The sequence below is a fragment of the Callithrix jacchus genome, chromosome 12 (assembly GCF_049354715.1).
Source record: "Callithrix jacchus isolate 240 chromosome 12, calJac240_pri, whole genome shotgun sequence".
Taxonomy (NCBI): Eukaryota; Metazoa; Chordata; class Mammalia; order Primates; family Cebidae; genus Callithrix; species Callithrix jacchus.
This window is the reverse complement of record NC_133513.1, coordinates 125,847,192-125,873,119: the sequence shown is the minus strand read 5'-3', so window position 1 is coordinate 125,873,119 and position 25,928 is coordinate 125,847,192. Positions and strand designations below refer to the sequence as shown.

General features: G+C 57.3%; 1 protein-coding gene across 3 annotated transcripts in view; it reads right to left on the bottom strand.

The window, feature by feature from the left end:
* The window catches only part of INPP5A (inositol polyphosphate-5-phosphatase A), a 262,671-nt gene extending 237,038 nt beyond the window's left edge, over window positions 1–25,633 (bottom strand). For 2 of the 3 annotated variants that reach the window (XM_008978944.5, XM_035269558.3), the window contains exon 1: window positions 25,259–25,633. In XM_008978944.5, coding sequence (XP_008977192.2) covers window positions 25,259–25,333 — 75 coding nt within the window. In that variant the 5' untranslated portion in view covers window positions 25,334–25,633. Of the gene's footprint in view, window positions 1–11,456; window positions 11,853–25,258 lie in introns of all 3 variants that reach the window. The other variant, XM_078346807.1, reaches the window with a different exon arrangement.
* Window positions 25,634–25,928: the final 295 nt, after the last annotated feature.

Below are 25,928 nucleotides of genomic sequence, written 5' to 3'. Positions count from 1 at the left end.
CACGCGCCGAGTGAGTGAGGTCCCCGGGACACACGCGCCGAGTGAGTGAGGTCCCCGGGACAGAGTGAGTGAGGTCCCCGGGACACACGCGCCGAGTGAGTGAGGTCCCCGGGACACACGCGCCGAGTGAGGTCCCCGGGACACACGCGCCGAGTGAGGTCCCCGGGACACACGCGCCGAGTGAGTGAGGTCCCCGGGACACACGCGCCGAGTGAGTGAGTGAGGTCCCGGAACACACGTGCTGAGTGAGTGAGGTCCCGGAACATAAGCGCTGAGTGAGTGAGGTCCCGGAACACACGTGCTGAGTGAGTGAGGTCCCCGGAACACACGTGCTGAGTGAGTGAGGTCCCCGGAACACACGTGCTGAGTGAGTGAGGTCCCCGGAACACACGTGCTGAGTGAGTGAGGTCCCCGGAACACACGTGCTGAGTGAGTGAGGTCCCCGGAACATAAGCGCCGAGTGAGTGAGGTCCCCGGAACATAAGCGCCGAGTGAGTGAGGTCCCCGGGACACACGTGCCGAGTGAGTGAGGTCCCCGGGACACACGTGCCGAGTGAGTGAGGTCCCCGGGACACACGTGCTGAGTGAGTGAGGTCCCCGGGACACACGTGCTGAGTGAGTGAGGTCCCCGGGACACACGTGCTGAGTGAGTGAGGTCCCGGAACATAAGCACTGAGTGAGTGAGGTCCCCGGAACACACGTGCTGAGTGAGTGAGGTCCCGGAACACACCCGCTGAGTGAGTGAGGTCCCCGGAACACACGCGCTGAGTGAGTGAGGTCCCCGGAACACACGCGCTGAGTGAGTGAGGTCCCGGAACACACGTGCTGAGTGAGTGAGGTCCCGGAACACACGTGCTGAGTGAGTGAGGTCCGACACGAAGGCCACGCACTGTTCGATTCCATTTGCATGAAACATCAAGAACAGGTGAATCCACAGAGACAGAAGTAGCTTCGTGGTTGGCAGGAGGGGAAATGAGGGTGTCAGTCAGTGGGTACTTGGTTTCTTTCAGAGGTGCTGAAAACATCCTGAAATTAGTGATGACGGTCACACAATCTTGTGAATACGCTGAACACTGAACTGTGTAGGTTTCAGGGCACCTGAATGTTGTCTTTTTTGTTTGTTTGTTTGTTTGTTTGTTTTTGTTTTGTTTTTTTGAGACGAAGTTTCTCTCTTGTTACCCAGGCTGGAGTGCAATGGCGCGATCTCGGCTCACCGCAATCTCCACCTCCTGGGTTCAGGCAATTCTCCTGCCTCAGCCTCCCGAGCAGCTAGGATTACAGGCACGCACCACCATGCCCAGCTAATTTTTTGTAATTTTCGTAGCGACGGGGTTTCACCATGTTGACCAAGATGGTCTCGATCTGTTGACCTCGTGATCCACCCGCCTCAGCCTCCCAAAGTGCTGGGATTACAGGCTTGAGCCACCGCGCCCGGCCTAAATGTTGTCTTAAAGGTAGTAATGCAGCCAATACAGGCTTCCCCCAAATGGCACAACTAACCCCCTACCAACAGGGCGGCTGTGCCACATGTGCACTTCACTCAGCAGGGACAGGGGATCGAACCAGCCCTGAGGGAGCTGCCACTGCTCCAAGTGAGTGAGGTCCCAGCACTTTGGGAGGCCAAGGCACTTTGGGAGCTCCAGCATTTTGGGAGGCCAAGGCACTTTGGGAGCTCCCTGGTGCGATCGTGGCTCATTGCCACTGACGACTCCACATGGCGGGCACCCTTCCTCCAGAGGTCAGCACAGCACCACATCTGTGTGATTAAGGACCATGAGGCAGCGAATGCCAGCCGGGCAAGCTCAGGGGCCCTCAGGCAGCTGGCTGGGCGGGAGGTGGGGACAGAGGGGGTGTGGGCTGGAGGACGGGTCTGGACGGTCCCGTGGAGGCCGATGTGTGGGTCTGGGAGGGAGGCTGCAGTGCACAGCAGATGTGGAGGGTGGCACTGGCAGGTGCCTGGGGGTTCCACCTGGCAATCACCACTGTAAGGCGACAAAAGCCCATGGAATATCCTAGGCCCCTGCTGATCCTGAGGAGTCCAGGCAAAGGAAGTGAAGAAGCTGGTCAACTGCGCGGGAGGTAGCAGGGCGAGGCCAGCGCTGGGCGCAACACTGCCACGGCCACCACCTCCCCATGGAGCGTCCCCCCACGGAGAAGGAGGAAGGGCTCCTCCCACAGCACTCCTTGTCCGCAGCTGCAGCCGGCCCGTCACCATACCTGGGGCTCTTCCGGCCACAGGAGACTGGATGTGAGGGACAGGTGGACTCCACATACTCCCCCCACCAACTCCAACTCCAGAGGGAGCTTGATGGGGACTCCAGTCTTTACTGCCCAGGAGATGGCATGGACGTGGCTTCAGGAGGCAGAAATACCAATGCACTGTCCAGCTGTCAGGGCCTGGGGAGGGGGACTGGATGTCAGGCAATGATCATGTGGGATTAGCCATGTTTAGCCCTGGAGCGAGCAGCCTCTTGGGAGAGCCATGGGTGCCAGTGAGCATGTGCACGCGTGCTCAGCGTGTGGGCCCAGGACACCCAGAGCGGCCTCGGGGAAATCACAGCTCTGCATGGCCCTTGGCACGCTCCATCACAGGGACAGCTGGCGGGACAGAGCGCCCCTTCCCTGCCCCCATCTCCAGGTGCTCTGGCTTGTCCTGCGGAGCCTCCACCCAGACAGCCATGCTCCTCTCCCTCTCAGTGAAGAAGCCACGGTTGCAGGTTCTGCAGCACTTTAATTTTTCATGGGTGAGAATCTTGTCACTTTCAACAGTGAAATGACCCAGCCCAGCTCGCAGGTCCACTGGGAAGACAGGGACTGGAATTCTCACAGCAGGCGACCGCACGCAGGAGGGAGCACAGGGCCTCAGGTGCTCTGTCCAGCGTGGTGTCACTCTGTAAGCCGCGGCTGCCACACTCTGGACAGAGACCCAGGGTAGAAGCATGTGTTAGGCTGTGGCTCTCCTTGCCCAGGCCCACAGGCATTCAACAGAGAAGGGAGGCCAGAACCCCCAGGAGGCCTCGCCTCCCTGCAGCCCGAGATACTCAAACATGGTCTCGCCCCCCAAAATGACCTCACAACCTGTGGTTACACCCTGAGTCTAAGACATCAGGTCCTAACCTGTAGCGGGGAGGTCCCATGAGCACGAGACAGGAGCAAAAAGCCTCGGCCTGTTTCCACGTAAATAAGGAAGAAGAAATAACTAGAAATACAACTGTAGTAGTTAATAGTTATTCATGTGTGATCTTAGTTATTCACAGGGGATCTTAACTCTTTCACAGATGCCTCTCAGGTCGGAAGTGTGAACCTGGGGTGACACTGAAACGAATGACACGAAGGCAAGACACTCTAAGCCCTCTGTCACGCCGCATCAGGGCTGCTGGGAAACCCCTCTGTTTAGCCAGCTAGGGGAGGAGACGCCCGAGATGGCCGAGACCTCCCCTTCCTGGGGAAGTTTGGAGAAGACTCCGCTTCTCCAAGCTGTTGTGGTGAGGCCTGACGGTTAGACGCCCGCAGACACCCGGGGCTCAACTGTCCCTATGTGAGGCTGTGCTTCAGCGGTCACGTTCCATGTCCACTCTCACGCTCTGCTTCTGCACCTGGTTCCTTTTGTCTTAGAAAAGATCATCAGCAACAGTAACGCAAATCCTAACGTTTTAGTTCTTTCTCGGTAAGATGGAAAAGGTGCTGATGCACTGTGCTCCTTACCTCACTTCCGGTGCCCGAAATTCCTGCGCCCCTCCCTGAATGAGGATGTACTTGTCCCTATCACCACCACACCCCATCCACCCTGCCCCAGTCTCCGACCACCAAGACCACTAAGACCACCAAGACCACGCCCTACCTGCCCCGCCCCAGATTTGCAGCTCAATGAAAGTGAGAGCGTCCCGGCACTGGGGGCCACTGCCAGTGCCTGAGACCTGGGTAGCAGTGGACCCCTGGGCCCAGACTCCCTTTCTCTATCTCTGTGTCTTGTGCCTTTTATTTCTACAGTTTCTCGTCTCCACACCAGCCAGGAGGGGCTCACAGAACCCTGTAGGGCTGGACCCTACACAAACCAGCACTCAATGACGCGCTCCACTCGCAGGCACCAAAATCAATTCAGAAAAGAGCCCAGAAGAAAACATCTACTAGGCCCTACACAAAAGGAGCACCTGAACCACCAGCTCTGAGCAGCATTTTCCTCTCATTTCTGTGCAGGTCTCGCTGGCATTAAGCAGTTGGAGAAGCCCCCCACCCCGCCCCATGACTCTGCACAGCACGGTGATGCCACATGGGGGCGGCACATGCCAGGTGCCCATGCGCGACAGGAGGGTGCTGCTCCAGGAACCAGATTTGCCCAGCAGTCCCCGGTTCCGCGCACGTGACCCGTGGCCTCACCACAGCACATCACAGGTCCCACGTGAGTCACGGTTGCTCCAGGCAAGGGTTCCTGAGCCTGAACCCCATCCCACATGTGAGACAGTCGGTCCCAGTGGCAGACACCAAGTGTGCCCCTCTGCAAGAGAAAACCTTCTCCCAGAAAGCCAGGCAGGTGGGCCTGTGGGCTGGAGACTGACCAAATCTCTATTCAACCCTTCCTAATGGGTGTCACAGTGTACAAAAGAAACACACACGAAGGTCACAAAATGTCTCACAATGAGACTCAGGAAGGAAACTTTCACCAAGAGTCCCATACAAAGTGACCTCTCTCCACCCATCAGTAAACATCGTCCTGAGAAGTCCCAGCCCTAACTGGCTCAGCAACAGGAAGCGCAATGGCAGAAGCGTCTGTCCCACAAACCCTACGACCACTGCCTTATCAAATAACTTACCCGCAGTAAGTACAAGATCCACAAGAGCTCCACAGTCCCACAGTCAAAACCACAGACAGCAAAAAAGAGGGCTCCATCCACAGTCCCACAGCCAGAATCAGAGAGAGCAAAACAGAGGGCTCCATCCATAGTCCCACAGTCAGAATCACAGAGCAAAACAGAGGGCTCCATCCACAGTCCCACAGTCAGAATCACAGACAGCAAAAAAGAGGGCTCCATCCACAGTCCCACAGTCAGAATCACAGAGAGCAAAACACAGGGCTCCATCCACAGTCCCACAGTCAGAATCACAGAGAGCAAAACAGAGGGCTCCATCCACAGTCCCACAGTCAGAATCACAGACAGCAAAAAAGAGGGCTCCATCCACAGTCCCACAGTCAGAATCACAGAGAGCAAAACAGAGGGCTCCATCCACAGTCCCACAGCCAGAATCACAGAGAGCAAAACAGAGGGCTCCATCCACAGTCCCACAGTCAGAATCAGAGAGCAAAACAGAGGGCTCCATCCACAGTCCCACAGTCAGAATCACAGAGAGCAAAACAGAGGGCTCCATCCACAGTCCCACAGTCAGAATCACAGAGAGCAAAAGACAGGGCTCCATCCACAGTCCCACAGCCAGAATCACAGGGAGCAAAAGACAGGGCTCCATCCACAGTCCCACAGTCAGAATCACAGAGAGCAAAACAGAGGGCTCCATCCACAGTCCCACAGTCAGAATCAGAGAGCAAAACAGAGGGCTCCATCCACAGTCCCACAGTCAGAATCACAGAGAGCAAAACAGAGGGCTCCATCCACAGTCCCACAGTCAGAATCACAGAGAGCAAAACAGAGGGCTCCATCCACAGTCCCACAGTCATAATCACAGAGAGCAAAACAGAGGGCTCCATCCACAGTCCCACAGTCAGAATCAGAGAGAGCAAAACAGAGGGCTCCATCCACAGTCCCACAGTCAGAATCACAGAGAGCAAAACAGAGGGTTCCATCCACAGTTCCACAGCCACAATCACAGAGAGCAAAACAGAGGGCTCCATCCACAGTCCCACAGTCAGAATCACAGAGAGCAAAACAGAGGGCTCCATCCACAGTCCCACAGTCAGAATCAGAGAGCAAAAGACAGGGCTCCATCCACAGTCCCACAGTCAGAATCACAGAGAGCAAAACAGAGGGCTCCATCCACAGTCCCACAGTCAGAATCAGAGAGCAAACAGAGGGCTCCATCCACAGTCCCACAGTCAGAATCAGAGAGAGCAAAACAGAGGGCTCCATCCAAAGTCCCACAGTCAGAATCACAGAGGCCAAAGGCAACCTCAAAACCGTTAATACAGGTAACCAAGGACATGCAAACTAAATCATAACGGATGCATTTCACACAGACAGGGGTCACACTTCACAGCCTGGCCGCACCAAAAGTTGTCCAGGATGTGGGGCATCAGGTACTCACCGCCAGCCTGGTGGGATTGTGAGATAAGCATGTGTGTGATGCACGTGTGTCCGTGTGTGTTATGCATGTGTGTGGTGTGTATTGTGTGCATGTGGATATTTGGCACATATGTGGTGTGTTTATGTTGTATGTGTGGTGTGTGTATGTGTTGCGTGCCTCTGGTGTACATGTATGTATGTTGTGTGCACATGTGCTGTGCATGTGTGTGGTGTGTGTGGTGTGCATGTGTGCAGTGTGTGTGATGTGCATGTGTGTGGTGCCTGTGTGCGGTGTGCACATATGCACCTGTGTGGTACATGCTTGTACATGAATGATGTGTGTGCATGTCATGCACGAGTGTGTGATGTATATGTCTGTACAGAAACTTAGCACACTGGAGAGCAGCTTCCACCAGCCCCAACAGGTACCTGGACATTCTGGCCCTGGTGCCCATGGAGGCACATGGAGCAGGCTCACCACATAAGCCCCTGTGACTGCCACCAGGAACAGGAAACAGCCTCCGTGTCCACTGTGGGTCTGCAGATGCATTCTGGTGTGTTCACTTGATGAAGCAAATTTCACAGCAGTCAAAATGCTGCACGACCTCACACTACCTACAGGAGAAAGCCACAGGAGGACACAGGTGGCACCATAGTGCCCGCAGCGTGCCATCAGGAGGACCTATGCATCTTTAGCACAGGGGCCAGGCCAGGCATCTGCACAAGGGAGCCCTCAGGCTGGGGCAGATACCTGCATGAAAGCAGCACCTCTACTTCGGAGGCCAGGAAGCCCCCCAGACACCAGGGCACAGCAGACCCCAACTCAGGTTCCACCCAAGTCTGGAACTGAACTTTCTCCATGAAAAGCAGCGAGCCCTAGAGCCAAGGTGAATTCCAGCAGGGGAGGGGCTGTCTATTCTCTCACGGAAACGTGAAGCACGTGTTTTTCATCTGTGCTGCAGATTCATCAGGCAGCAGCTGCCATAAAATGCTGGCCACCCTCTGGCCTGTCTGTGCAGGTCACACACACCCTGATGGCAATAAAACATCCTGCAGCGTGTGGACAAGGTGTCTCAGTGCTGTGCCTGTCTGGGTCACTCTGCGTGAAAATTAAACTAAAATTGCCAGGGTTATCAAAGTTCATAGCCCAATTTTCTCCTAGAAGCTAGGACACGCTCGAACTCTCTCCCTGATAAAACAGAGGCCCCACGTGTGCACATTTGAGCTTGTTACCCACGGCTCTCAAGATGCGAGCCAGGACAGCCGCACTGTCCAGAGGTGCTGCTCCTGGTCATCCTGTGCACTTCGTGGGCACATGCCAATGGCGCCAGATCCCCTGAGTCACTTGAAGCTCCTCGTTGTCCCAGCAAGGCCACGGCCCAGCCCAAGCCCCCCTTCTTCCCCTTCCGGCCAGGCGACTTATCAGAAGTTAAAAAAAACAGGGCCTGGCAACTGCACTGGGCCAACGCTTGTAAAATGGCTTGACCGTACCCAAGGCGTCACTCTAGGGGACAAGCCCTCTCCTACTACATCTTCCCACTGGTCACAGACAGGGATCAGGAGCTCCCTTCCCCAGCACAGTGAAGGAACAGAGGCCTGAGCACCATCACACATCACCACCCACCTATGTCATCCACGCTGACCATGCCAGCCATGCCCCTATGCCACCCACACCAACCATACTACCCACACTAAGCACACCAACCATGCCAAATGCCAACCATGCCACCCATATGCACCCATGCTACCATATCAATGCCAATCATGCCACCCACACTGACTGTGCCACCCATGCAACCCACACCATCCATGCCACCCACAACACCCATGCCACCCACATCAACTGCACCAACTATGCCAACCATGCAGCTTCCCAGGCAGGCTCAGCTCCCCCGTTACCCGCCTCTCAGTGGCCTAAACAGCTACCCCTTCCTTTTGCTCCAGTTGGCTCTGATGCTCTGAACCCTTCAGAACCCAGCTCTACCACTTCCCTGGAAGCCCATCTGCAGTCTCCACATGTGCTGTGGACACTGCATACCCCAAGTCACCCTCCAGTTACTGGGCAAATCCCTCATCTCCTGCTGGAGCTCAGAGGCCAGGGCATCTGGTGACCACAGCCGTGGAGCGGGCAGCACAGTACACTACCCTCCTGCCCTGTGGGCAGAAGATGCCAGTGACGTCCCGAAAGTGACAAAACAGATACTTCATAAAACTCCTATCTTCATATTCCACCAGTGCTCTGAGGAGGTGCCCCAATACTCCCTGTCCTATTCAACACTCCACCAGTGCTCTGAGGAGGTGCCCCAATACTCCCTGTCCTACTCAACACTCCACCAGTGCTTCCAGGAGGTGCCCCAATACTCCCTGTCCTACTCAACACTCCACCAGTGCTCCCAGGAGGTGCCCCAATACTCCCTGTCCTACTCAACACTCCACCAGTGCTCCCAGGAGGTTCCCCAATACTCCCTGTCCTACTCAACACTCCACCAGTGCTCTGAGGAGGTGCCCCAATACTCCCTGTCCTACTCAACACTCCACCAGTGCTCCGAGGAGGTGCCCCCAATACTCCCTGTCCTACTCAACACTCCACCAGTGCTCCGAGGAGGTGCCCCAATACTCCCTGTCCTACTCAACACTCCACCAGTGCTCCGAGGAGGTGCCCCAATACTCCCTGTCCTACTCAACACTCCACCAGTGCTCCCAGGAGGTGCCCCAATACTCCCTGTCCTACTCAACACTCCACCACTGCTCTGAGGAGGTGCCCCAATACTCCCTGTCCTACACAACACTCCACCAGTGCTCCCAGGAGGTGCCCCAATACTCCCTGTCCTACTCAACACTCCACCAGTGCTCTGAGGAGGTGCCCCAATACTCCCTGTCCTACTCAACACTCCACCAGTGCTCCAAGGAGGTACCCCCAATACTCCCTGTCCTACTCAACACTCCACCAGTGCTCCCAGGAGGTGCCCCAATACTCCCTGTCCTACTCAACACTCCACCAGTGCTCCGAGGAGGTGCCCCAATACTCCCTGTCCTACTCAACACTCCACCAGTGCTCCGAGGAGGTGCCCCCAATACTCCCTGTCCTACTCAAGACTCCACCAATGCTCTGAGGAGGTGCCCCAATACTCCCTGTCCTACTCAACACTCCACCAGTGCTCCCAGGAGGTGCCCCAATACTCCCTGTCCTACTCAACACTCCACCAGTGCTCCGAGGAGGTGCCCCAATACTCCCTGTCCTACTGAACACTCCACCAGTGCTCCGAGGAGGTGCCCCAATACTCCCTGTCCTACTCAACACTCCACCAGTGCTCCGAGGAGGTGCCCCCAATACTCCCTGTCCTACTCAACACTCCACCAGTGCTCTGAGGAGGTGCCCCAATACTCCCTGTCCTACTCAACACTCCACCAGTGCTCCGAGGAGGTGCCCCAATACTCCCTGTCCTACTCAACACTCCACCAGTGCTCCGAGGAGGTGCCCCCAATACTCCCTGTCCTACTCAAGACTCCACCAATGCTCTGAGGAGGTGCCCCAATACTCCCTGTCCTACTCAACACTCCACCAGTGCTCCCAGGAGGTGCCCCAATACTCCCTGTCCTACTCAACACTCCACCAGTGCTCCCAGGAGGTGCCCCAATACTCCCTGTCCTACTCAACACTCCACCAGTGCTCCGAGGAGGTGCCCCAATACTCCCTGTCCTACTCAACACTCCACCAGTGCTCCGAGGAGGTGCCCCCAATACTCCCTGTCCTACTCAACACTCCACCAGTGCTCTGAGGAGGTGCCCCAATACTCCCTGTCCTACTCAACACTCCACCAGTGCTCCGAGGAGGTGCCCCAATACTCCCTGTCCTACTCAACACTCCACCAGTGCTCCGAGGAGGTGCCCCCAATACTCCCTGTCCTACTCAAGACTCCACCAATGCTCTGAGGAGGTGCCCTAATACTCGCTAACCTACTCAAGACTCTACCAATGCTCTGAGGAGGTGCCCAAAAATGCTTCCGTGTGAATAGGAGAAGCTCCCCTGCACCTGCAGACTCAGCACAGCAGAAGCAGAGGACACCTGAACCCCTGCAGGGGGACACCCAGGCTGGGCCACGAGGCAGGACAAGCTCCTAACCCCAGGGACTCCCCCAGCAGCACCCAGTTAAGTGCTGGGCCAACTATTCAGAGAAGACCCTGTCTGGCTCTTATGATGGTCTTGGTCAGTCCCACCTCTGTCCCCTTGGTCCTGCCTCTGTTCCCTGGCTGGTCAGGTCCATTTCCGCCCCACGTCCCTCCAGCCTGGGCCCAGGCCTCCACCTTCCACCTGTGTACACAGCACACGCTGCCCACTGCAGCAGCTAGGAGGCACAGCCGTTACAGCGAACAGGAAGTTGCAACAGCTCTGACAAACCGTCCCAGTGATGGAGAAAGTTAAAGCCAGGCATATGTCCCCACACGTCTGTGTGCTGCTGGGACAGATGTCTTTCTCAAGAGACCAGCCCCTCTGAGAGTCCGTCCCAAATCACCCCACGTGGCCCCAGTGGCTGGTCCACTTTGCACTCAGGCTGGACGCCGTGTGCCCCCAACCACCTGGAGGGACGCCGCAGGCAGAGGAGGGTAGGTGGGTCTGCCCCCTAACTAAGCCCCACTCTTTGGAAGACCACATGGGTGGTTTTCAAAGCAGTGGGCAGTCAATCCAGTTCTCAGCTCCACGCTTGCAGGCCCATCCATGTGGTCAGAGCACCAGGGACCACAGGAAGGGGCTCCCCACTCAACTCTAACATTCACAGAGCCAGCAGCTGGCAAGTGACAGTCACTCAGAAGCCCGAAAGGTAGGCAAGGGAGGGTGCTCGGGGCTGAGGCGGGGCAGCTGCCCGCCAGGCTCGCGTTCAGGGCCTCGCCCCTGTCATCTGCTCAGTGGGCTAGGGCAGGAACCCGCACCAAGCAGTGTGTGGGTACTGAAGCCACTGGCCCAAACGGACCGCAGCGTGGCCCCTTCCAGGTGGACCCCCTGCCAGGTGGGCTGCAGAGTTCTTACCACTTGGCTCACTGTCACCCAAGGATGGTCAGGTCCACCCTAGAGAGCCACACACCCAGCGACCATCCTGAGGGCCATACACCACAGGGGCCAGTTAGTGGGCAGAGACAGCAGCCCCTGCAGTGCCGAGAGGCAGCAGGAGGCGAGCTCAGTGACCACGGCCTCTCAGACTCTGGCAGCTGCCACCTCCACCGTCTTACCTGTTCCCCTCCGGGGAGAAACAGGACCAAATGTGTGTTTACGCTTCTGTTCATACGGAAAGAGCTAGACGCCCCAGCCCCAGCTGTGCTACAGTGGACGTCCTGCGGCCAGTGAGCACAGACCAGGACACCCACTTGGCTATACACATTCAGAAGGTTAGTCCCACGCAGCTCACAGCCAGGCCCTCTTGGCACATAAGGAACACAGCGGCCGGTTCTTGGAAACGCTCAGCCCAAGGGTGTCGCTTTCCTCCTGTCATGGGTGCTCCAAGGGCGGTGAGGTGCACTCAGACTAACAGTGTCACAGGTGGCACCAGCCATGCAGAACCCTCAGAGGTGCCGCCGAAACTTGCATCTGGACTCCCAAAGCCCCTGACGCCCAGGAGAGAGAGGTCGCTGCAGAGGACAGGGACAAGAGGTCAGCAGCCTGAGGCAGGCCCCAGAGCAGCCCCACCATATCCCACACCCCGGAGGCTGGGGGAAGGGAGTTGACCTTCAGGACCACTCTGACCCTAAACAGTGCAATGGGGTCTCCTAGGTTCTCTCTGCTCTCCCCCAGATAGGAATAACTCAAGGCTGGCCCTGTCCCCTAATGCCTGGTTAAAACTCGAGACTGATGCTGTCCTCTAAGGCACGGTGACCCAGTCGCTACACCAATCCTATAACAGAGACACACCATCCCCACCATTCAGACCAGGCACAGAGGGTAGGACAGCAGGAGCCCAGGCTGGGCTGGGTGGCCCTGACCCATGTCACAGAGCCTCACAGAAGCCCCTGCTCCCGCCCTGTGGCTGCTGAACTCCAGGACACACACCTGTCTGCTCCTGCTTCACCTGCACTCACCATGCTCCTCACACCTGCCACCTGCCAGGCCGACAGGAGCCTCCTGGCAGAGGCCTGGCATCCCACAGGCCCTCCTGGAGGGGTGGGCACAGGGAAGCCCACCAACACAGTCATCCAGCTGTCAGAAGCCATTATCAACATGGCACGATAACCATCCCTGTGGGGGATTATCATTTAGAAGCAGGGCCAGAAATGCACATTAAACCACAAAAGGCCACCACACGCATCCTCTAAAAGACAAATGTTGCCATCACTGGCATGCCCCAGAAGAGCCAGGGTCCTGCCACACCACTCGAGGGGAGGTGAATGGGACAGCAACTATGGGAGGAACTGAGCAGCTCCCAAAAGACAGTTGCACAGTGGCCGCTAGGCCAGCCGGGGAACAGTGACACCCTTGTCCACACAGGCGTGTGCGTATGCGCACACAGCACGCAGCATGACAGCCCCGACGTCCATCTGTTGGTGACTGGAGACACACATGATGCCTCCACGCAGGGGACACTACTCAGCCATGAAGCAGGCAAACAAGCCCAGGCATGGTGGCTCACGCCCGTCATCCCAGTGCTTTGGGAGGCCAAGGTAGGAGGATCAATTGAGGCCAGAAATTCGAGACCAGCCTGGGTAACACGGCGAGACTCCGTCCCTACAAAACATTTAGAAAGCCTGGCATGGTGGCCGCACCTGTGGTCCCAGCTACTCAGGAGGCTGAAGCAGGAAGAATGCTTGAACCCAGGAGTTTGAGGCTGCAGTGAGTTGTGATGTGCCACTGCACTCCAGGCTTGGTAAAAGTGAGCCCCTATCTCATAAAAAAAAAAGCCAGGTAAACTGCCGCTACGCAAAGCGTATCAATACAAACCTTGAAACGCTGGGTCACACTAACTCAAAGAAGCCAAACACACAGAAACAACACATTCTGTGATTCATGATACGGCGCCCTCGGTGCGGGAGAAACTGTCGGGGCAGAAAGCAGCTGTGACCCTGGGCCGGAGCAGGGACTGAGGAGGTGATGGCTACACACTGTCAATATTTTCCAAGTCAGTGAACCGTACACTCACACTGGTTGAACTGCATGCTATTCAAATCCCAGGTAAATCACACTGTTAGAAGGGAAAACACAAAAGCCAAGCAGATCTACACATCCCCAGGCCTCTCCCTCTTTGCCGGTGCCGCGGGGCAGCAGCAGAGCCGACTCCAGGGTTGCTGACCACAGGGCCGCCGGCAACGGGCAGCAGAGGCCTGGCCTCGCCTTGGTCCACTTCAACACCCCCTCACTTGGCCCCACTGACCTCCTGAGCACGGCCACAGTCCAGGGACTATCGAAGCCACAGCTCCTCCAACTCCCTTCCAGCTGCATCAGCCCCTCTCCATTCCACACCCATTCAAGCAGAGCCCAAATAAAGACACCACGGTCCCCCAGACACGGCTGCTCCAGGCCAACACACCTGCGTGTGACACCACAGTCACGGTACAACATGGTGCGACGGGCAGGGAGCTCGGGACTGCTCGGTGGGGAGGAGGCCGTCACGGGGCAGGGAGCTCGGGGGACTGCTCGGTGGGGAAGAGGCCGTCACGGGGCAGGGAGCTCGGGACTGCTCGGTGGGGAAGAGGCCGTCACGGAGAACGCTTCACAGGGCTGGCGGTGCCTAGGCTGTCCCTTGAAGGAGGAGGAAAATCCTGCCTGCCCAGGCGAGGCTTCCAGGAGGAAACCCTTGAAAAAAGGACCTTCAGGCCAAGGCAGGAATACGGGAAAAACCAGGTCCCGTTCAGGCCACGGGCGCTTGGGTGGAGGAAGAAGAAATGAGAGGTCAGCCCAGGACAATGGTGGGCATGCAGGTGCCCGGACTCCTGGGAAGCCCGGATGCCAGGCAGGTGGGCAGAGGTGGGTGCTCCCTCCCACTTACATTCACCACAGGCAGCTAGGCCCGGGCTCACAGGACCTCATATCACCCAGGCAGCCAAGTGCACTGCTCAGCCTGGGCTGCACGTCCAGGACAGAAGGAAAGGCCAGGCTGTTACCCAGAGGCCCCCGGCAGCACCTGACACCAGGAAGAGGGTGGAAAGACAGAAGGCAGTGACGCCTCACTCAGCCTGAAGGCTGACAGTCCAGAAAGCACATGACAGCCACGCCCTCCATGACCATCCTGAGCCGCCATGCAAGGTGGGATTCCTGCTCACTTGGCACAGACAGGCTGATGGGTGAAAGCCCACCCAAGGCCCCACCTGCCATGAGAGGAAAGGCCCGGACTCACTCAGCACCAACAGGCTGACAGGAGAAATCCCACCCAAGGCCAAGCATGCAATTTAGAGGAGGCCCAGCCCAGAATGTGGCCTCAGACTTGGCACTGAAGGCGGGATTTCCCCTCCACAGAGACTTGGGCCAAAGCCGTCTCTGGCTCTTCAATCTCCTCTGGCTCCCGCAAGGAGGACGGTCATGCAGGGCCCCGAGATGGGAGGGGGCAGAAGGGAAGGCTCTCAGCCTGCTAACCAGGGCCAGGCCTGGGCTCTGCCGAGCAGGAAACAGAGTCCACCCCAGCCAGAGTGCAGTCCTGGTGCCCACAAGACCAGAGGCAGGCCCAGCTGGAAGCAAGAGGGAAGGGCCAGGGAGAACAGCGGCTGGGTGGTCACATGGAGACAAGGGGACAGGCCAGAGCCCTGGGACCCATCCCGCTGCCACTCCCCACAGAGATACCTGGGACAATTCAGAGTGGGAAGGAGGCAGGGGAGGGGCCGGGGAAAGCTGCCCCAGCAGCCAAGGCAGCCCTGCTAAGCCCCACCCACCTTCCAAGACACATAAGAGGGAGCACGGCCCCCCAGACACATCAACCAGCTGGCCCCCAGCAAGCCCTAAAGAGGAGTCTCACACTCCTATCGGAGAGAAGGGCCAAGAAGACCACCACTCAAGGTCACCGAGACCCACCAGCAGGTCAAGGTTCAAGTAACAGGCTGAGCCTGAGGCCCTGCTCCTGGAAGTGGCTGTTCTCACTCACAACAGGAAAAGCCAAAAGCGGCATCTTCTGAGTCTGGATGGGCAACAGAGTGCCTTCCTGACACTCAGAGCCAGGCACACAGCCGGGAAACCACTTCTGTGTGAACACTAAGACCCCCACGGGCTGGGAGCAACACACCCCAGACCCGCCCCAAAGTGGGGTCCATCCACAACCTACCCAGGACGACTGCTGGCTCCTGCATCCTCCTGAGCGTCCTCGATCACATGAGTACATGATGTCACACGGCTGAGAGCTGCAGACTCCAGGACACCCCAGACGCCTCAGCCACTCACCCCACACAACGGTGCTGCTGGCCCCCGCGCACAGACGGGACCTGGTGGACGCTCCTCCAGGACACCCCAGACGCCTCAGCCACTCACCCCACACAACGGTGCTGCTGGCCCCCGCGCACAGACGGGACCTGGTGGACGCTCCTCCAGGACACCCCAGATGCCTCAGCCACTCACCCCACACAACGGTGCTGCTGGCCCCCGCGCACAGGCGGGACCTGGTGGACGCTCCTCCAGGACACCCGAGATGCCTCAGCCACTCACCCCACACAACGGTGCTGCTGGCCCCCGCGCACAGACGGGACCTGGTGGACGCTCCTCCAGGACACCCGAGATGCCTCAGCCACTCACCCCACACAACGGTGCTGCTGGCCCCCGCGCACAGACGGGACCTGGTGGACGCTCCTCCAGAGCCACTCCACGTCTCCAGACACAGCTTTAACTTAAGAGCCTAAACAGTGGACGCAGTACAGGCACCATCCATGCTCCAGCGGAGGCGGCTACCATGACCAGGCAGTCGGCCTTCCTAAAAGCTGGGCCTGGAGAGGGAGCCGGCGCTCAGAGCTCCCTTCCTGCACTCTGGGTAAGAAGCTCGGCAAAGCACGCAGGGGTCTCCCCCACCAGCAGGGGGCCACAGGGGTGGCTTCACAGCGCAGGAATAGCTTGAAGGAGGCCAGATCTGAGCCCATGGTGGCACCAGCCAGGCCTGGAGAGGCAGGGGCTAAGGCCCCAGAGCCTCCGAGCCCAGCTCCTGGTTCCCACGGGGCTCTGGGATTCCCAAGTGTCCCAATTAATGGACGTCAGCAACAGAAGCCACTTGCAGGTCCGCATGGGAATAGCCTGCCTGCTCTACACCCCTCTTCCCCCAGGGCTCCCACAAGTATTTCACTGGAGTGTACACGCATCAGAAGGACCTGCCCAGAAAACAGCAGGAACACCCTCACAGGAGCACTGGGGACACAGAGTGGCAGGTGGAGAGATGCCCACCTGGACCCCACTCCCAGATGGAAGCCCCTCCCTCCAGGCTGTTCCTCAGCTCAGAGAGACCTGCCCTCTCCTGCCCCAAGCAGCCCCCTTAGCTGCCCCTTTCTGGTCGAAGACTTCCAAATGACCCTCCAGCCCCTGGACAGAGGGGCTCTAAATTTGCTATTTCATGGGGGTTTTGGGGGCAGGACCAGATCTGGATTTCTATAACTTCTGAGTCAGACCCAACAAGTTTCCACAGAAACACCCCAGTCCCGGCCTCGTCCCCCAAAATCAGGTCCTACTGAGCACAGCATCCAGGGGCTGAGCAGACCCTCCGCCCTGCTCCACCTGCCTCACACCTCCACACTGACAGGCGCCCTCAGGGGTGCTGCAGAGCAGGTGGGTGACAGGGACGGACGTGACCACGCCTGCACGTGGACATTCTCACGGCCCTACCCAACAGGTCCACCTGGGCACTAACTTCAAAACACGAAGCATCATTACTATCTGAACCCAAAGAAGACCCACCCCATCCCCAAACCGGGTGATCTAAACTCTCTCCTCGGCAACTCTAGAGAGTGATGAAAACAGGAAGTAAACGGGGGAGGAACGTCTGTGAGCAGAGAGAACGCGGCGGTTCTCAAAGGCTGAATCAGTAACAATCCAAAGAGCACAGCAAGCTGCATCCCAAACGCCAGGGCCAGAGGGAGAGGGACCTGGAGAGCTCAGAAACGGAGAACTGCCAGGTTGACTTCAAAAGTCTAAAACTCTAGGGCAGACCTGGAGTGATGCTGTGGGAGGCCAGGAGGTGCTCAAGATCTAGACCCAGTTTCCCGAGGTGGCAGAGGCAACTCCTGCACCCTGCAGGCCGGGCTGGAACCACGGCCGCATTTAACCCTCCCTGCCCGGGAGATAGATGATCCTGCACCGTGTGAGCCCTGGCAAACCTGTCATAATTCTCCCAGAGAAAGTGTGAGACCTTGGGTCAGAGACAGCAATGCAAAAAAAAAAAAAAACTGCTGGACACCTCCAGCCACACCCACCGCTGCACAGGGGCAGGGAGGGCACCAGCAGAAGACGCAGGACCACAGGCCCAAAAAACCACTGCTCACCAGAACCAGAAAGTAGAAACACCCCAACATTCACTGCTCACCGGACCCAGAGAGCAGAAACACCCCAATATCCACTGCTCATGATAACCAGAGAGCAGAAACACCCCAACATCCACTGCTCACCGGACCCAGAGAGCAGAAACACCCCAACATCCACTGCTCACCAGACCGAGAGCAGAAACACCCCAATATCCACTGCTCATGAGAACCAGAGAGCAGAAATACCCCAACATCCACTGCTCACAAGAACCAGAGAGTAGAAACACCCCAACATCCATTGCTCACCGGAACCAGAGAGCAGAAACACCCCAACAACCACTGCTCACCGGAACCAGAATGTAGAAACACCCCAACATCCACTGCTCACCGGAACCAGAGAGCAGAAACACCCCAACATCCACTGCTCATCGGAACCAGACAGTAGAAACATCCCAACATCCACTGCTCATGAGAACCAGACAGTAGAAACACCCCAACATCCACTGCTCATGAGAACCAGAGAGCAGAAACACCCCAACATCCACTGCTCGAGAGAACCAGAATGTAGAAACAGCCCAACATTCACTGCTCACCGGAACCAGAAAGTGGAACCAGCCCAACATCCACCAGCTAACGAACACAGAAACAAAACTTGGAGTATCCACACAATGGAATATTACTCAGCCATAAACAGGAATAAAGAGTCTTGGCACTGTGGCTCACGCCTATAAGCCAAGCACTTTGGGAGGCCAAGGCCAGGGGAGCACCTGAGGCCAGGACTTTGAGACTAGCATAGGCAACATAGTAAGACCCCATCTCCACAAAAAGTAACAAATAAAAAATTAGCTGAGCAGACTGGCACATGCCTATAGTCCCAGTTATTCAGGAAGCTGAGTCAGGAGGGTCACTCAAGGCTGCAGTGAGCTACGACCACATCATTATAGTCCAGTCTGGGTGACAGAGCAAGAGCCTGTCTCTATAATTAAAGAAAAAAAGAAAGACAAGAAAAGAAATGAAGGACTGACACATGCTGCAACATGGATACACTTTACAAATATGCTCAGTGAAAGCAGCCAGGTAAAGGGCAGCTATCGTCTGATTCCACGTATGTGAAACGCCCGGAACAGGCAAACCCACAGAGACGAAAACTGACTGCAGCAGGTGGGGGATTGGGGGACATGGGGCTTGGGTGGTAATGCAGTTTCTTTTTGAGGTGATTAAAAATGTTCTCAAATTGACTGTGGTGACAGTCGCACACCCTGTGAATGTCCTGAAAACCAGTGAATTGTACACCTCACATGGGTGAAGGGGCCGGGAGTGAGGGCTCACACCTGTGATTCCGACACTCTGGGAGGCAGAGGTGAGAGCATCGCTTGAACCCAGGAGTTTGAGCCCAGTCTAGGCAACATAGCAAGACCCCATCTCTACAAAAAATAAAACAATCAGCTGGGTGTGGTAGCGTGCACCTGTGGTCCCAGCCACTTGGAAGGCTGAGGCAGGAAGATGGCTTCAGATCTCTTCGGCCCAGGAGTTCAAGGCTGCAGTGAGCCACCGCACTCCAGCCTGGGCGACAGAATGAGAACCTGTCTCAAAACCAAAAAGAAAAGAAAAGAGAAATGGGTGAGCGGCGTGGCGTGTGAATTCTGTCCCAGCACAACCATTAACAAGGAAAACGTCCCTGAAGAAGGAAGAGGGAGCACAGAGTTCAGGCACCGCCTGCACCCAGCCCAGGGCCTGCTGCGTGGCAGTGCTGGGGCAGAGGCCTGCAGAGGGACACGGAGGGGAGACGCCCCACGTGAGGGCTGCCACAGAAGGGAATCAGAATCCCCCGCGGTGGCTGGAGGGAACATGGAGCTCAGAGCTTTCAAGGTGGGAGAGAGTGCAGTCCCTTGGACGTTGCCAGGAACCACATGGCAAAGAGGGAAAAGCTGATGCCACTGGAGAGCGATGCCGGCATCCCTGCTGCCCATGACCGACTATGTCCAAAGCAGCTCCACCACCTCCACAATCTTCCAGGCTCATCAACACCTGCTGACCGCAAGGCTCTTGGCTCCCTGCTAGCCAGCCCTTGCCCAGCCCGCCCTCACAGCCGCTCTGCAACCCTGGGTCTGGGCAGAGGGGCAGGGCTGCCCGGGAGCTGACTAAGCACAAAGGCAAACTGGCTCAGAACTGACTTAGCTTTGAACAAGAGCAGGAAGGGCCGCCAGGCAGATGCCCGCCAGCGGGCTGTGCTCTCGGGACCAGGCAGCAGCCTGACGGTGCAGGAGCTGACGCCACAGCTGGCAAGAACGCACCTCAATTCCCTTCTCATAAAAGTGGAAGGAGCCAAAAACCAGAAAACTCACTTATCAAAAACCAGCCACGTCAAAGCAAAACAATTAGGTATGGACCGCTGGCCACCTCTTTCCAAGCAGTAGTGACAGCAGAGTCCAATACAGGAACGAAAGGCCAGCCGCAGGGTTCATCGAGGGAGGTCTGGCAGTCCCTATAATAAGCCTGGGAAAGTCCCAGCCACCCCAGCCACCTCCAGGCCCAGGCATCTGGCCAGAGACAGGGATGTCCACGATGGTTCAGGGAGGGAAAACGGCTGCCAACGGCCTTTCACAGGTTGACTAGGTCAAAACTATTTCCCTAATACTACGGAACGACTCCTCTTTCTGTTCTCATTCTCTCCTAGGGAAGAAGGGTGAACACCTGAGGGTGCCTGCGATGGGGGAGGATGTCCTCCCTCCGCCAGCTAGCGCAGTGAGCTGCGTGTTCTCATGCAGTCTCAGCTCCCAATATGGGAAACACTGGTAGTTATAACCAACATACACAAGAACTCTTTCAGGGAAAAGGGCTTGCGGACTGGTACACTGTAAAGCATTTCCAGCAACACTGTCTGCACAGGGTCAGTCAGAAGCAACCCCAGTGGGGACAGCCTCGAAGCCCACAGCACAGCCACTCTGGGACCGCGCAGATGGAGTGATGAGAAAACGCTGCCGAGCAGGACTCTGTGTGGTCCCAGGATGCTACAAAACACAGCTGAAGTTTATGCACACAGGGCTTCAAGAGGGGTCACCTCTGCGCCAGGGCTGTGACTCCCACCTGAAATCCCAGCACTGTGGGAGGGAGGAATCACCTCTGTGCCAAGGCTGTGACTCCCACCTGTAATCCCAGCACTGTGGGAGGGGTCACCTCTGTGCCAGGGCTGTGACTCCCACCTGTAATCCCAGCACTGTGGGAGGGGTCACCTCTGTGCCAGGGCTGTGACTCCCACCTGTAATCCCAGCACTGTGGGAGGGGTCACCTCTGTGCCACGGCTGTGACTCCCACCTGTAATCCCAGCACTGTGGGAGGGTCACCTCTGGGCAGGGACAGTGGCTCCCACCTGTAATCCCAGCACTGTGGGAGGGTCACCTCTGGGCAGGGACAGTGGCTCCCACCTGTAATCCCAGCACTGTGGGAGGGTCACCTCTGGGCAGGGACAGTGGCTCCCACCTGTAATCCCAGCACTGTGGGAGGGTCACCTCTGGGCAGGGACAGTGGCTCACACCTGTAATCCCAGCACTTTGGGAGGGAGGAATCACCTCTGTGCCCGGACCGTGACTCACACCTATAATTCCAGCACTATGGGAGGGTCACCTCTGGGCAGGGACAGTGGCTCACACCTGTAAACCCAGCACTGTGGGAGGGTCACCTCTGGGCAGGGACAGTGGCTCACACCTGTAATCCCAGCACTGTGGGAGGGAGGAATCACCTCTGTGCCACGGCTGTGACTCCCACCTGTAATCCCAGCACTGTGGGAGGGTCACCTCTGGGCAGGGACAGTGGCTCACACCTGTAATCCCAGCACTTTGGGAGGGAGGAATCACCTCTGTGCCCGGACCGTGACTCACACCTATAATTCCAGCACTATGGGAGGGTCACCTCTGGGCAGAGACAGTGGCTCACACCTGTAATTCCAGCACTGTGGGAGGGAGGAGTCATCTCTGTGCCCAGACCGTGACTCACACTTGTAATTCCAGCACTGTGGGAGGCCAAGCCAGGTGGATTGCTTGGGCCCAACAGTTCGAGACCAGCCCGGACAACATAGCAAAACCTGGTCTCTGTAAAAATTACAAAAATTAGCCAGGCATGGTGGCGCATACCTGCGGTTCCAGCTACTCAGGACGCTGAGGTTTACCTGAGCCTGGGAGGTCAAGCCTGCAGTGAGCCATGATTACACCACTACACTACTCCAGCCTGGGTGACAGAATGAGACTCTGTCTGAAAAAAAAAAAGAGGCCGGGCGCGGTGGCTCACACCTGTAATCCCAGCACTTTGGGAGGCCGAGGAGGGTGGATCACGAGGTCAAGAGATCGAGACCATCCTGGTCAACATGGTGAATCCCCGTCTCTACTAAAAATACAAAAATTAGCTGGGCATGGTGGCGCGTGCCTGTGATCCCACCTACTCAGGAGGCTGAGGCGGGAGAATTGCTTGAACCCAGAAGGCCGACGTTGCGGTGAGCCGAGATCGCACCATTGCACTCCAGCCTGGGTAGCAAGAGCGAACCTCTGTTTAAAAAAAAAAAGAAAAGAAAAAAAGAGAGAGGGAGGAGAAGTGGGCTTGAGGTGGGACTTTATTATAAACTGCAAAAACAAAAGCAAACCACCTCTACTTGTGCACAAAAGAAAAACAGAGTCCATGGCAGGCAGCATATCTGCGTCAGATTCAAACACCTGCCTCTTCGGAACGGGATGGGCTCCAGCACTGCTCACAGACGAGCTTGGCTGCCTGGCTGCCTGGCTGCCGACAGGACGAGACTGGGCAAGAAAGATTCCTTTACAGCCTGAGCACTGCCTGCAGGGTGCGTTCATCAGCACGGGATGGGCTGCGCAAAGGCAGATGGAATCACAAACAGGGACCCCTGAAATCCAGGGCAAACCAGGGAACCGAAACCTCCTTCACTCACGAATTCCCTTCCACTGGCCCACAAATACCACACCCCAAACCTCAACCCTGGAGTGGGCCTGGGAATGTGAGTGACTGGCCGGTTTCTCCTGAAGGGGGCTGGATCTGGCCCCTGGGAACTGAGCTGCACACATTAAGAAATCTGTTGGTGGCCGGGCACGGTGGCTCAAGCCTGTAATCCCAGCACTTTGGGAGGCCGAGGCGGGTGGATCACGAGGTCGAGAGATCAAGACCATCCTGGTCAACATGGTGAAACCCCGTCTCTACTAAAAATACAAAAAATTAGCTGGGCATGATGGCGCATGCCTGTAATCCCAGCTGCTCAGGAGGCTGAGGCAGGAGAATTGCCTGAACCCGGGAGGCGGAGGGTGCGGTGAGCCGAGATCGCGCCATTGCACTCCAGCCTGGGTAACAAGAGCGAAACTCCGTCTCAAAAAAAAAAAAAAAGAAATCTGTTGGTTACGGACAGACACATTTCCACTCAGCTCTTACATCACAATACACCTTTCAGAATTAACCTATGTGCTGTTTACCGAAACAAATGTTTCTAAACATAAACATAATGCAAAATTCCACAGAGCCTTTAAGAAAAATGAAAATCAGAGACAATATGTTGCTAAACAAAAGTGAATTACCCAATTTAATATCAACCAGGAGAAATGTGTGTATACAGTCAAAACACAACAAAAATGCTAGAACTCAGAATCAAAGATTGCTGGAAAGAATGTCTGCACAGCAAAACTCTTCTCCCTTTGAGACTAAAACGCCCCACCATGCTCTTGTTCCTGACATTTCTGAGGCTGTGAGGCCGCAGCGAACAGATCTGAATGATCCGAAGAAAACCATGTTGCAGGGAAGCCTGGAATCGACGCCAGATATACAGACACACACCCATGCCAGGCGCTTTTGTAGAAAACGATCAAACATAAACCTAGTTGAAGTTGTCCGTAGCAAAGTGAGGGGAAGCAGCTCATCCCGGGCAGGCCAGAGAATACATACGAAGAACACAAAAACAGCGCCTTTTGTTAATAAAAACCAAACCCAGCCTGTGTGTGAACTCAGCTTCATCAAACACTTCACCCATGCCTGCTGCCAGCAAAGACACAAGACCTCCTCCTGAAATGGAGCCCATGCGTGCATCAGTGGCACACATCCGTCATAAGGCTGGTACGGCGCCCCACTGTTCACCTAGAGGGAGGGAGGGAGCGTCCCTGGCTCCACAGCCTCCATCTGGGCCACTTGGAGCCGCACTCTACTTTATTTGGGTTGGCAGCACGAGTACCAACAGCAGGGTGGCACCGTGGCTGAAATGCCGAACTAGGTCAGCCTGGCCTGTCTCTGGGGAGCTCCCAGTGCGCCCTGGGCCTCAGCTCCCTGGTCTCTCCAGAGATGGGGCCGCCCCGGGATCATGGGTGGGACTGAGGCTTGGGTGGGAGTGGCCCTAGAAGGTAAAGGCCATAGGCAGTCAGTATTCCCTTTCTGGCCTTGAAGAGCTTCTCAGCATCTTTTTCTTTAATAAACAAGAAACATAGAGTCCTACAGAGCTTGCAACAGACTTCCCTTATTTAAGAACTAAAGAGATACTAAGTTACAGGGTTAAATGAGGGCATCCTACCCTCTGGCCCTGCAGGGACAGACAGGGAGGCGGGCACCAGGCATCCAGGACCTGGGGGTGACAACCAGAGTGACGGGCCTAGGGTCAGAGGACAGGGGCCCAGGGTGGGAGTCACAGGCTGGGGTTTGGGAAGCAGGCTCAAGGCTCAGGCTTCAAGACCAGGATACAGGATTCAGGGGCAGGAGCTTGTCGGAGAAAGGGACCGATGACAGGATCAGGCAACCAGAGTTAAGGGCAGGGTTCAGGTTTGGGGCCTGATTCTGGAACCAGGGTTCCAGGTTCAGGGGTTGTGGACAGGGGCTCAGGGCCACAAGCTGGAGCCTGAGGTTGAAATTCAGGATTCAGAGTCAGGCTATATTGGCTCTGGGTGCAAAGGAGTACAGTTTGAAGGCTGGGATTCAGGGTTTGGGGAACAGGGATGGGATGCTGGGGCTACAGTCCAGTGTCAGAAGTTCCTGGGTTAGGGTTTGCAGTTGTTTGAGGATTTGAGATCCCGTGTTCAGGGACCAGAGACAGAGGTTTGAGAGCTGGTTCCATAACCAGGCTTCTGCAGAAAGGATGTGTGGTTCCAGTGACCATGGATCCGGGGCGCAGGCCGGGGCTGGGGCTGGGCTCTCCAGGGCCAGGGTTCTGAGGATTCTGAAATCAGGGCTAGGGCTGCGTTTGGTGCGCACAGATGCGGTTTCTGGGGTTTGGGTTCCGGGACTGACCAGGGGTTAGGACAGGGTTTTAATATTGGAGTTTCGAGGTCAGGATTTGGGGACAGGAGTTCAGAGTTCCCAGGTTCAAGGGTCAGCTACTGGAGTCTGGAGGCTGGGGTTCAGGGGTTCAGCGGTTCAGGGTCCAGGTCTTCAGGTCTCCGGCTTGGGGATCAAGACAGGGGTCTGGGCTCCCAGACGTGGGGATCCGGACAGGAGTCTGGGGTCCCGGGTACAGGCATCAGAGTCTGGGGCCTCGGGGTCTAGAGGTTCACGGTCCAGGGTCCAGGGCTGGGAGTTCGGGGCCCCAGGGACAGGGTCGGGGGTCCCGGGCTCGGGCTCGGGGTCGGGGCCTACCGCCGGCGCGGGGCACTTACGTCGTCGAAGAGCGAGCCCACGTTGGCCGTGACCAGCAGCACCGCGGTGCCCGGGGTGGCCGCCTTCCCCGCCATGGTGCCCGGGCGGCGCGGGCGCTGGGCTGGGCGGCGGCGGCGGCCGCTTCCTCCGGGACCGGCCGGCCGGGGTCTCCGCGGGGCCGCGGGGCGTCAGCTGCGCCGGGGGGCGGCCCCGGGACGCATCGCGGGCTCGGCTGGTCGGCCGGGCCTGGCCGGGGCTCCGGCCTCGCGCTCGCTCGCTCGCTCGCTCTCTCGCTGCTCCGCGGCCCCGCGCCGGTCGCTCGCCGCCGCGCCTCACAGCGGCCCGCGCGCAGCCATTAGATCCGCTGGGAAAGTTCCCGCAGCCGCCGCCGACTCAGGCTGAGGGCAAGTCCCGCCCCGCGGAGCCGAGCCCGGGGCGGGGCCTGCGTGGGGCGGAGCCAGACTCGGGGCGGAGCCAGACTCGAGGCGGGGACTGCGCGGGGTGGAACCTGGACCGGGGCGGGGCCTGTGCGGGGAGGGTTCTTGCAGGAACGGAGCCTTGCGGGGCCGGGCTGAGCGGGGCCTAGGTCTAAACGGAGTGGGGCGGGGCCTGCGTGGAAACAGGGGCCGTCTTGGAGGCGTGACCTGCTCTAGGGCGGGGCCTCCTGTTGGGGCGTGGCGTGTGAGGGGC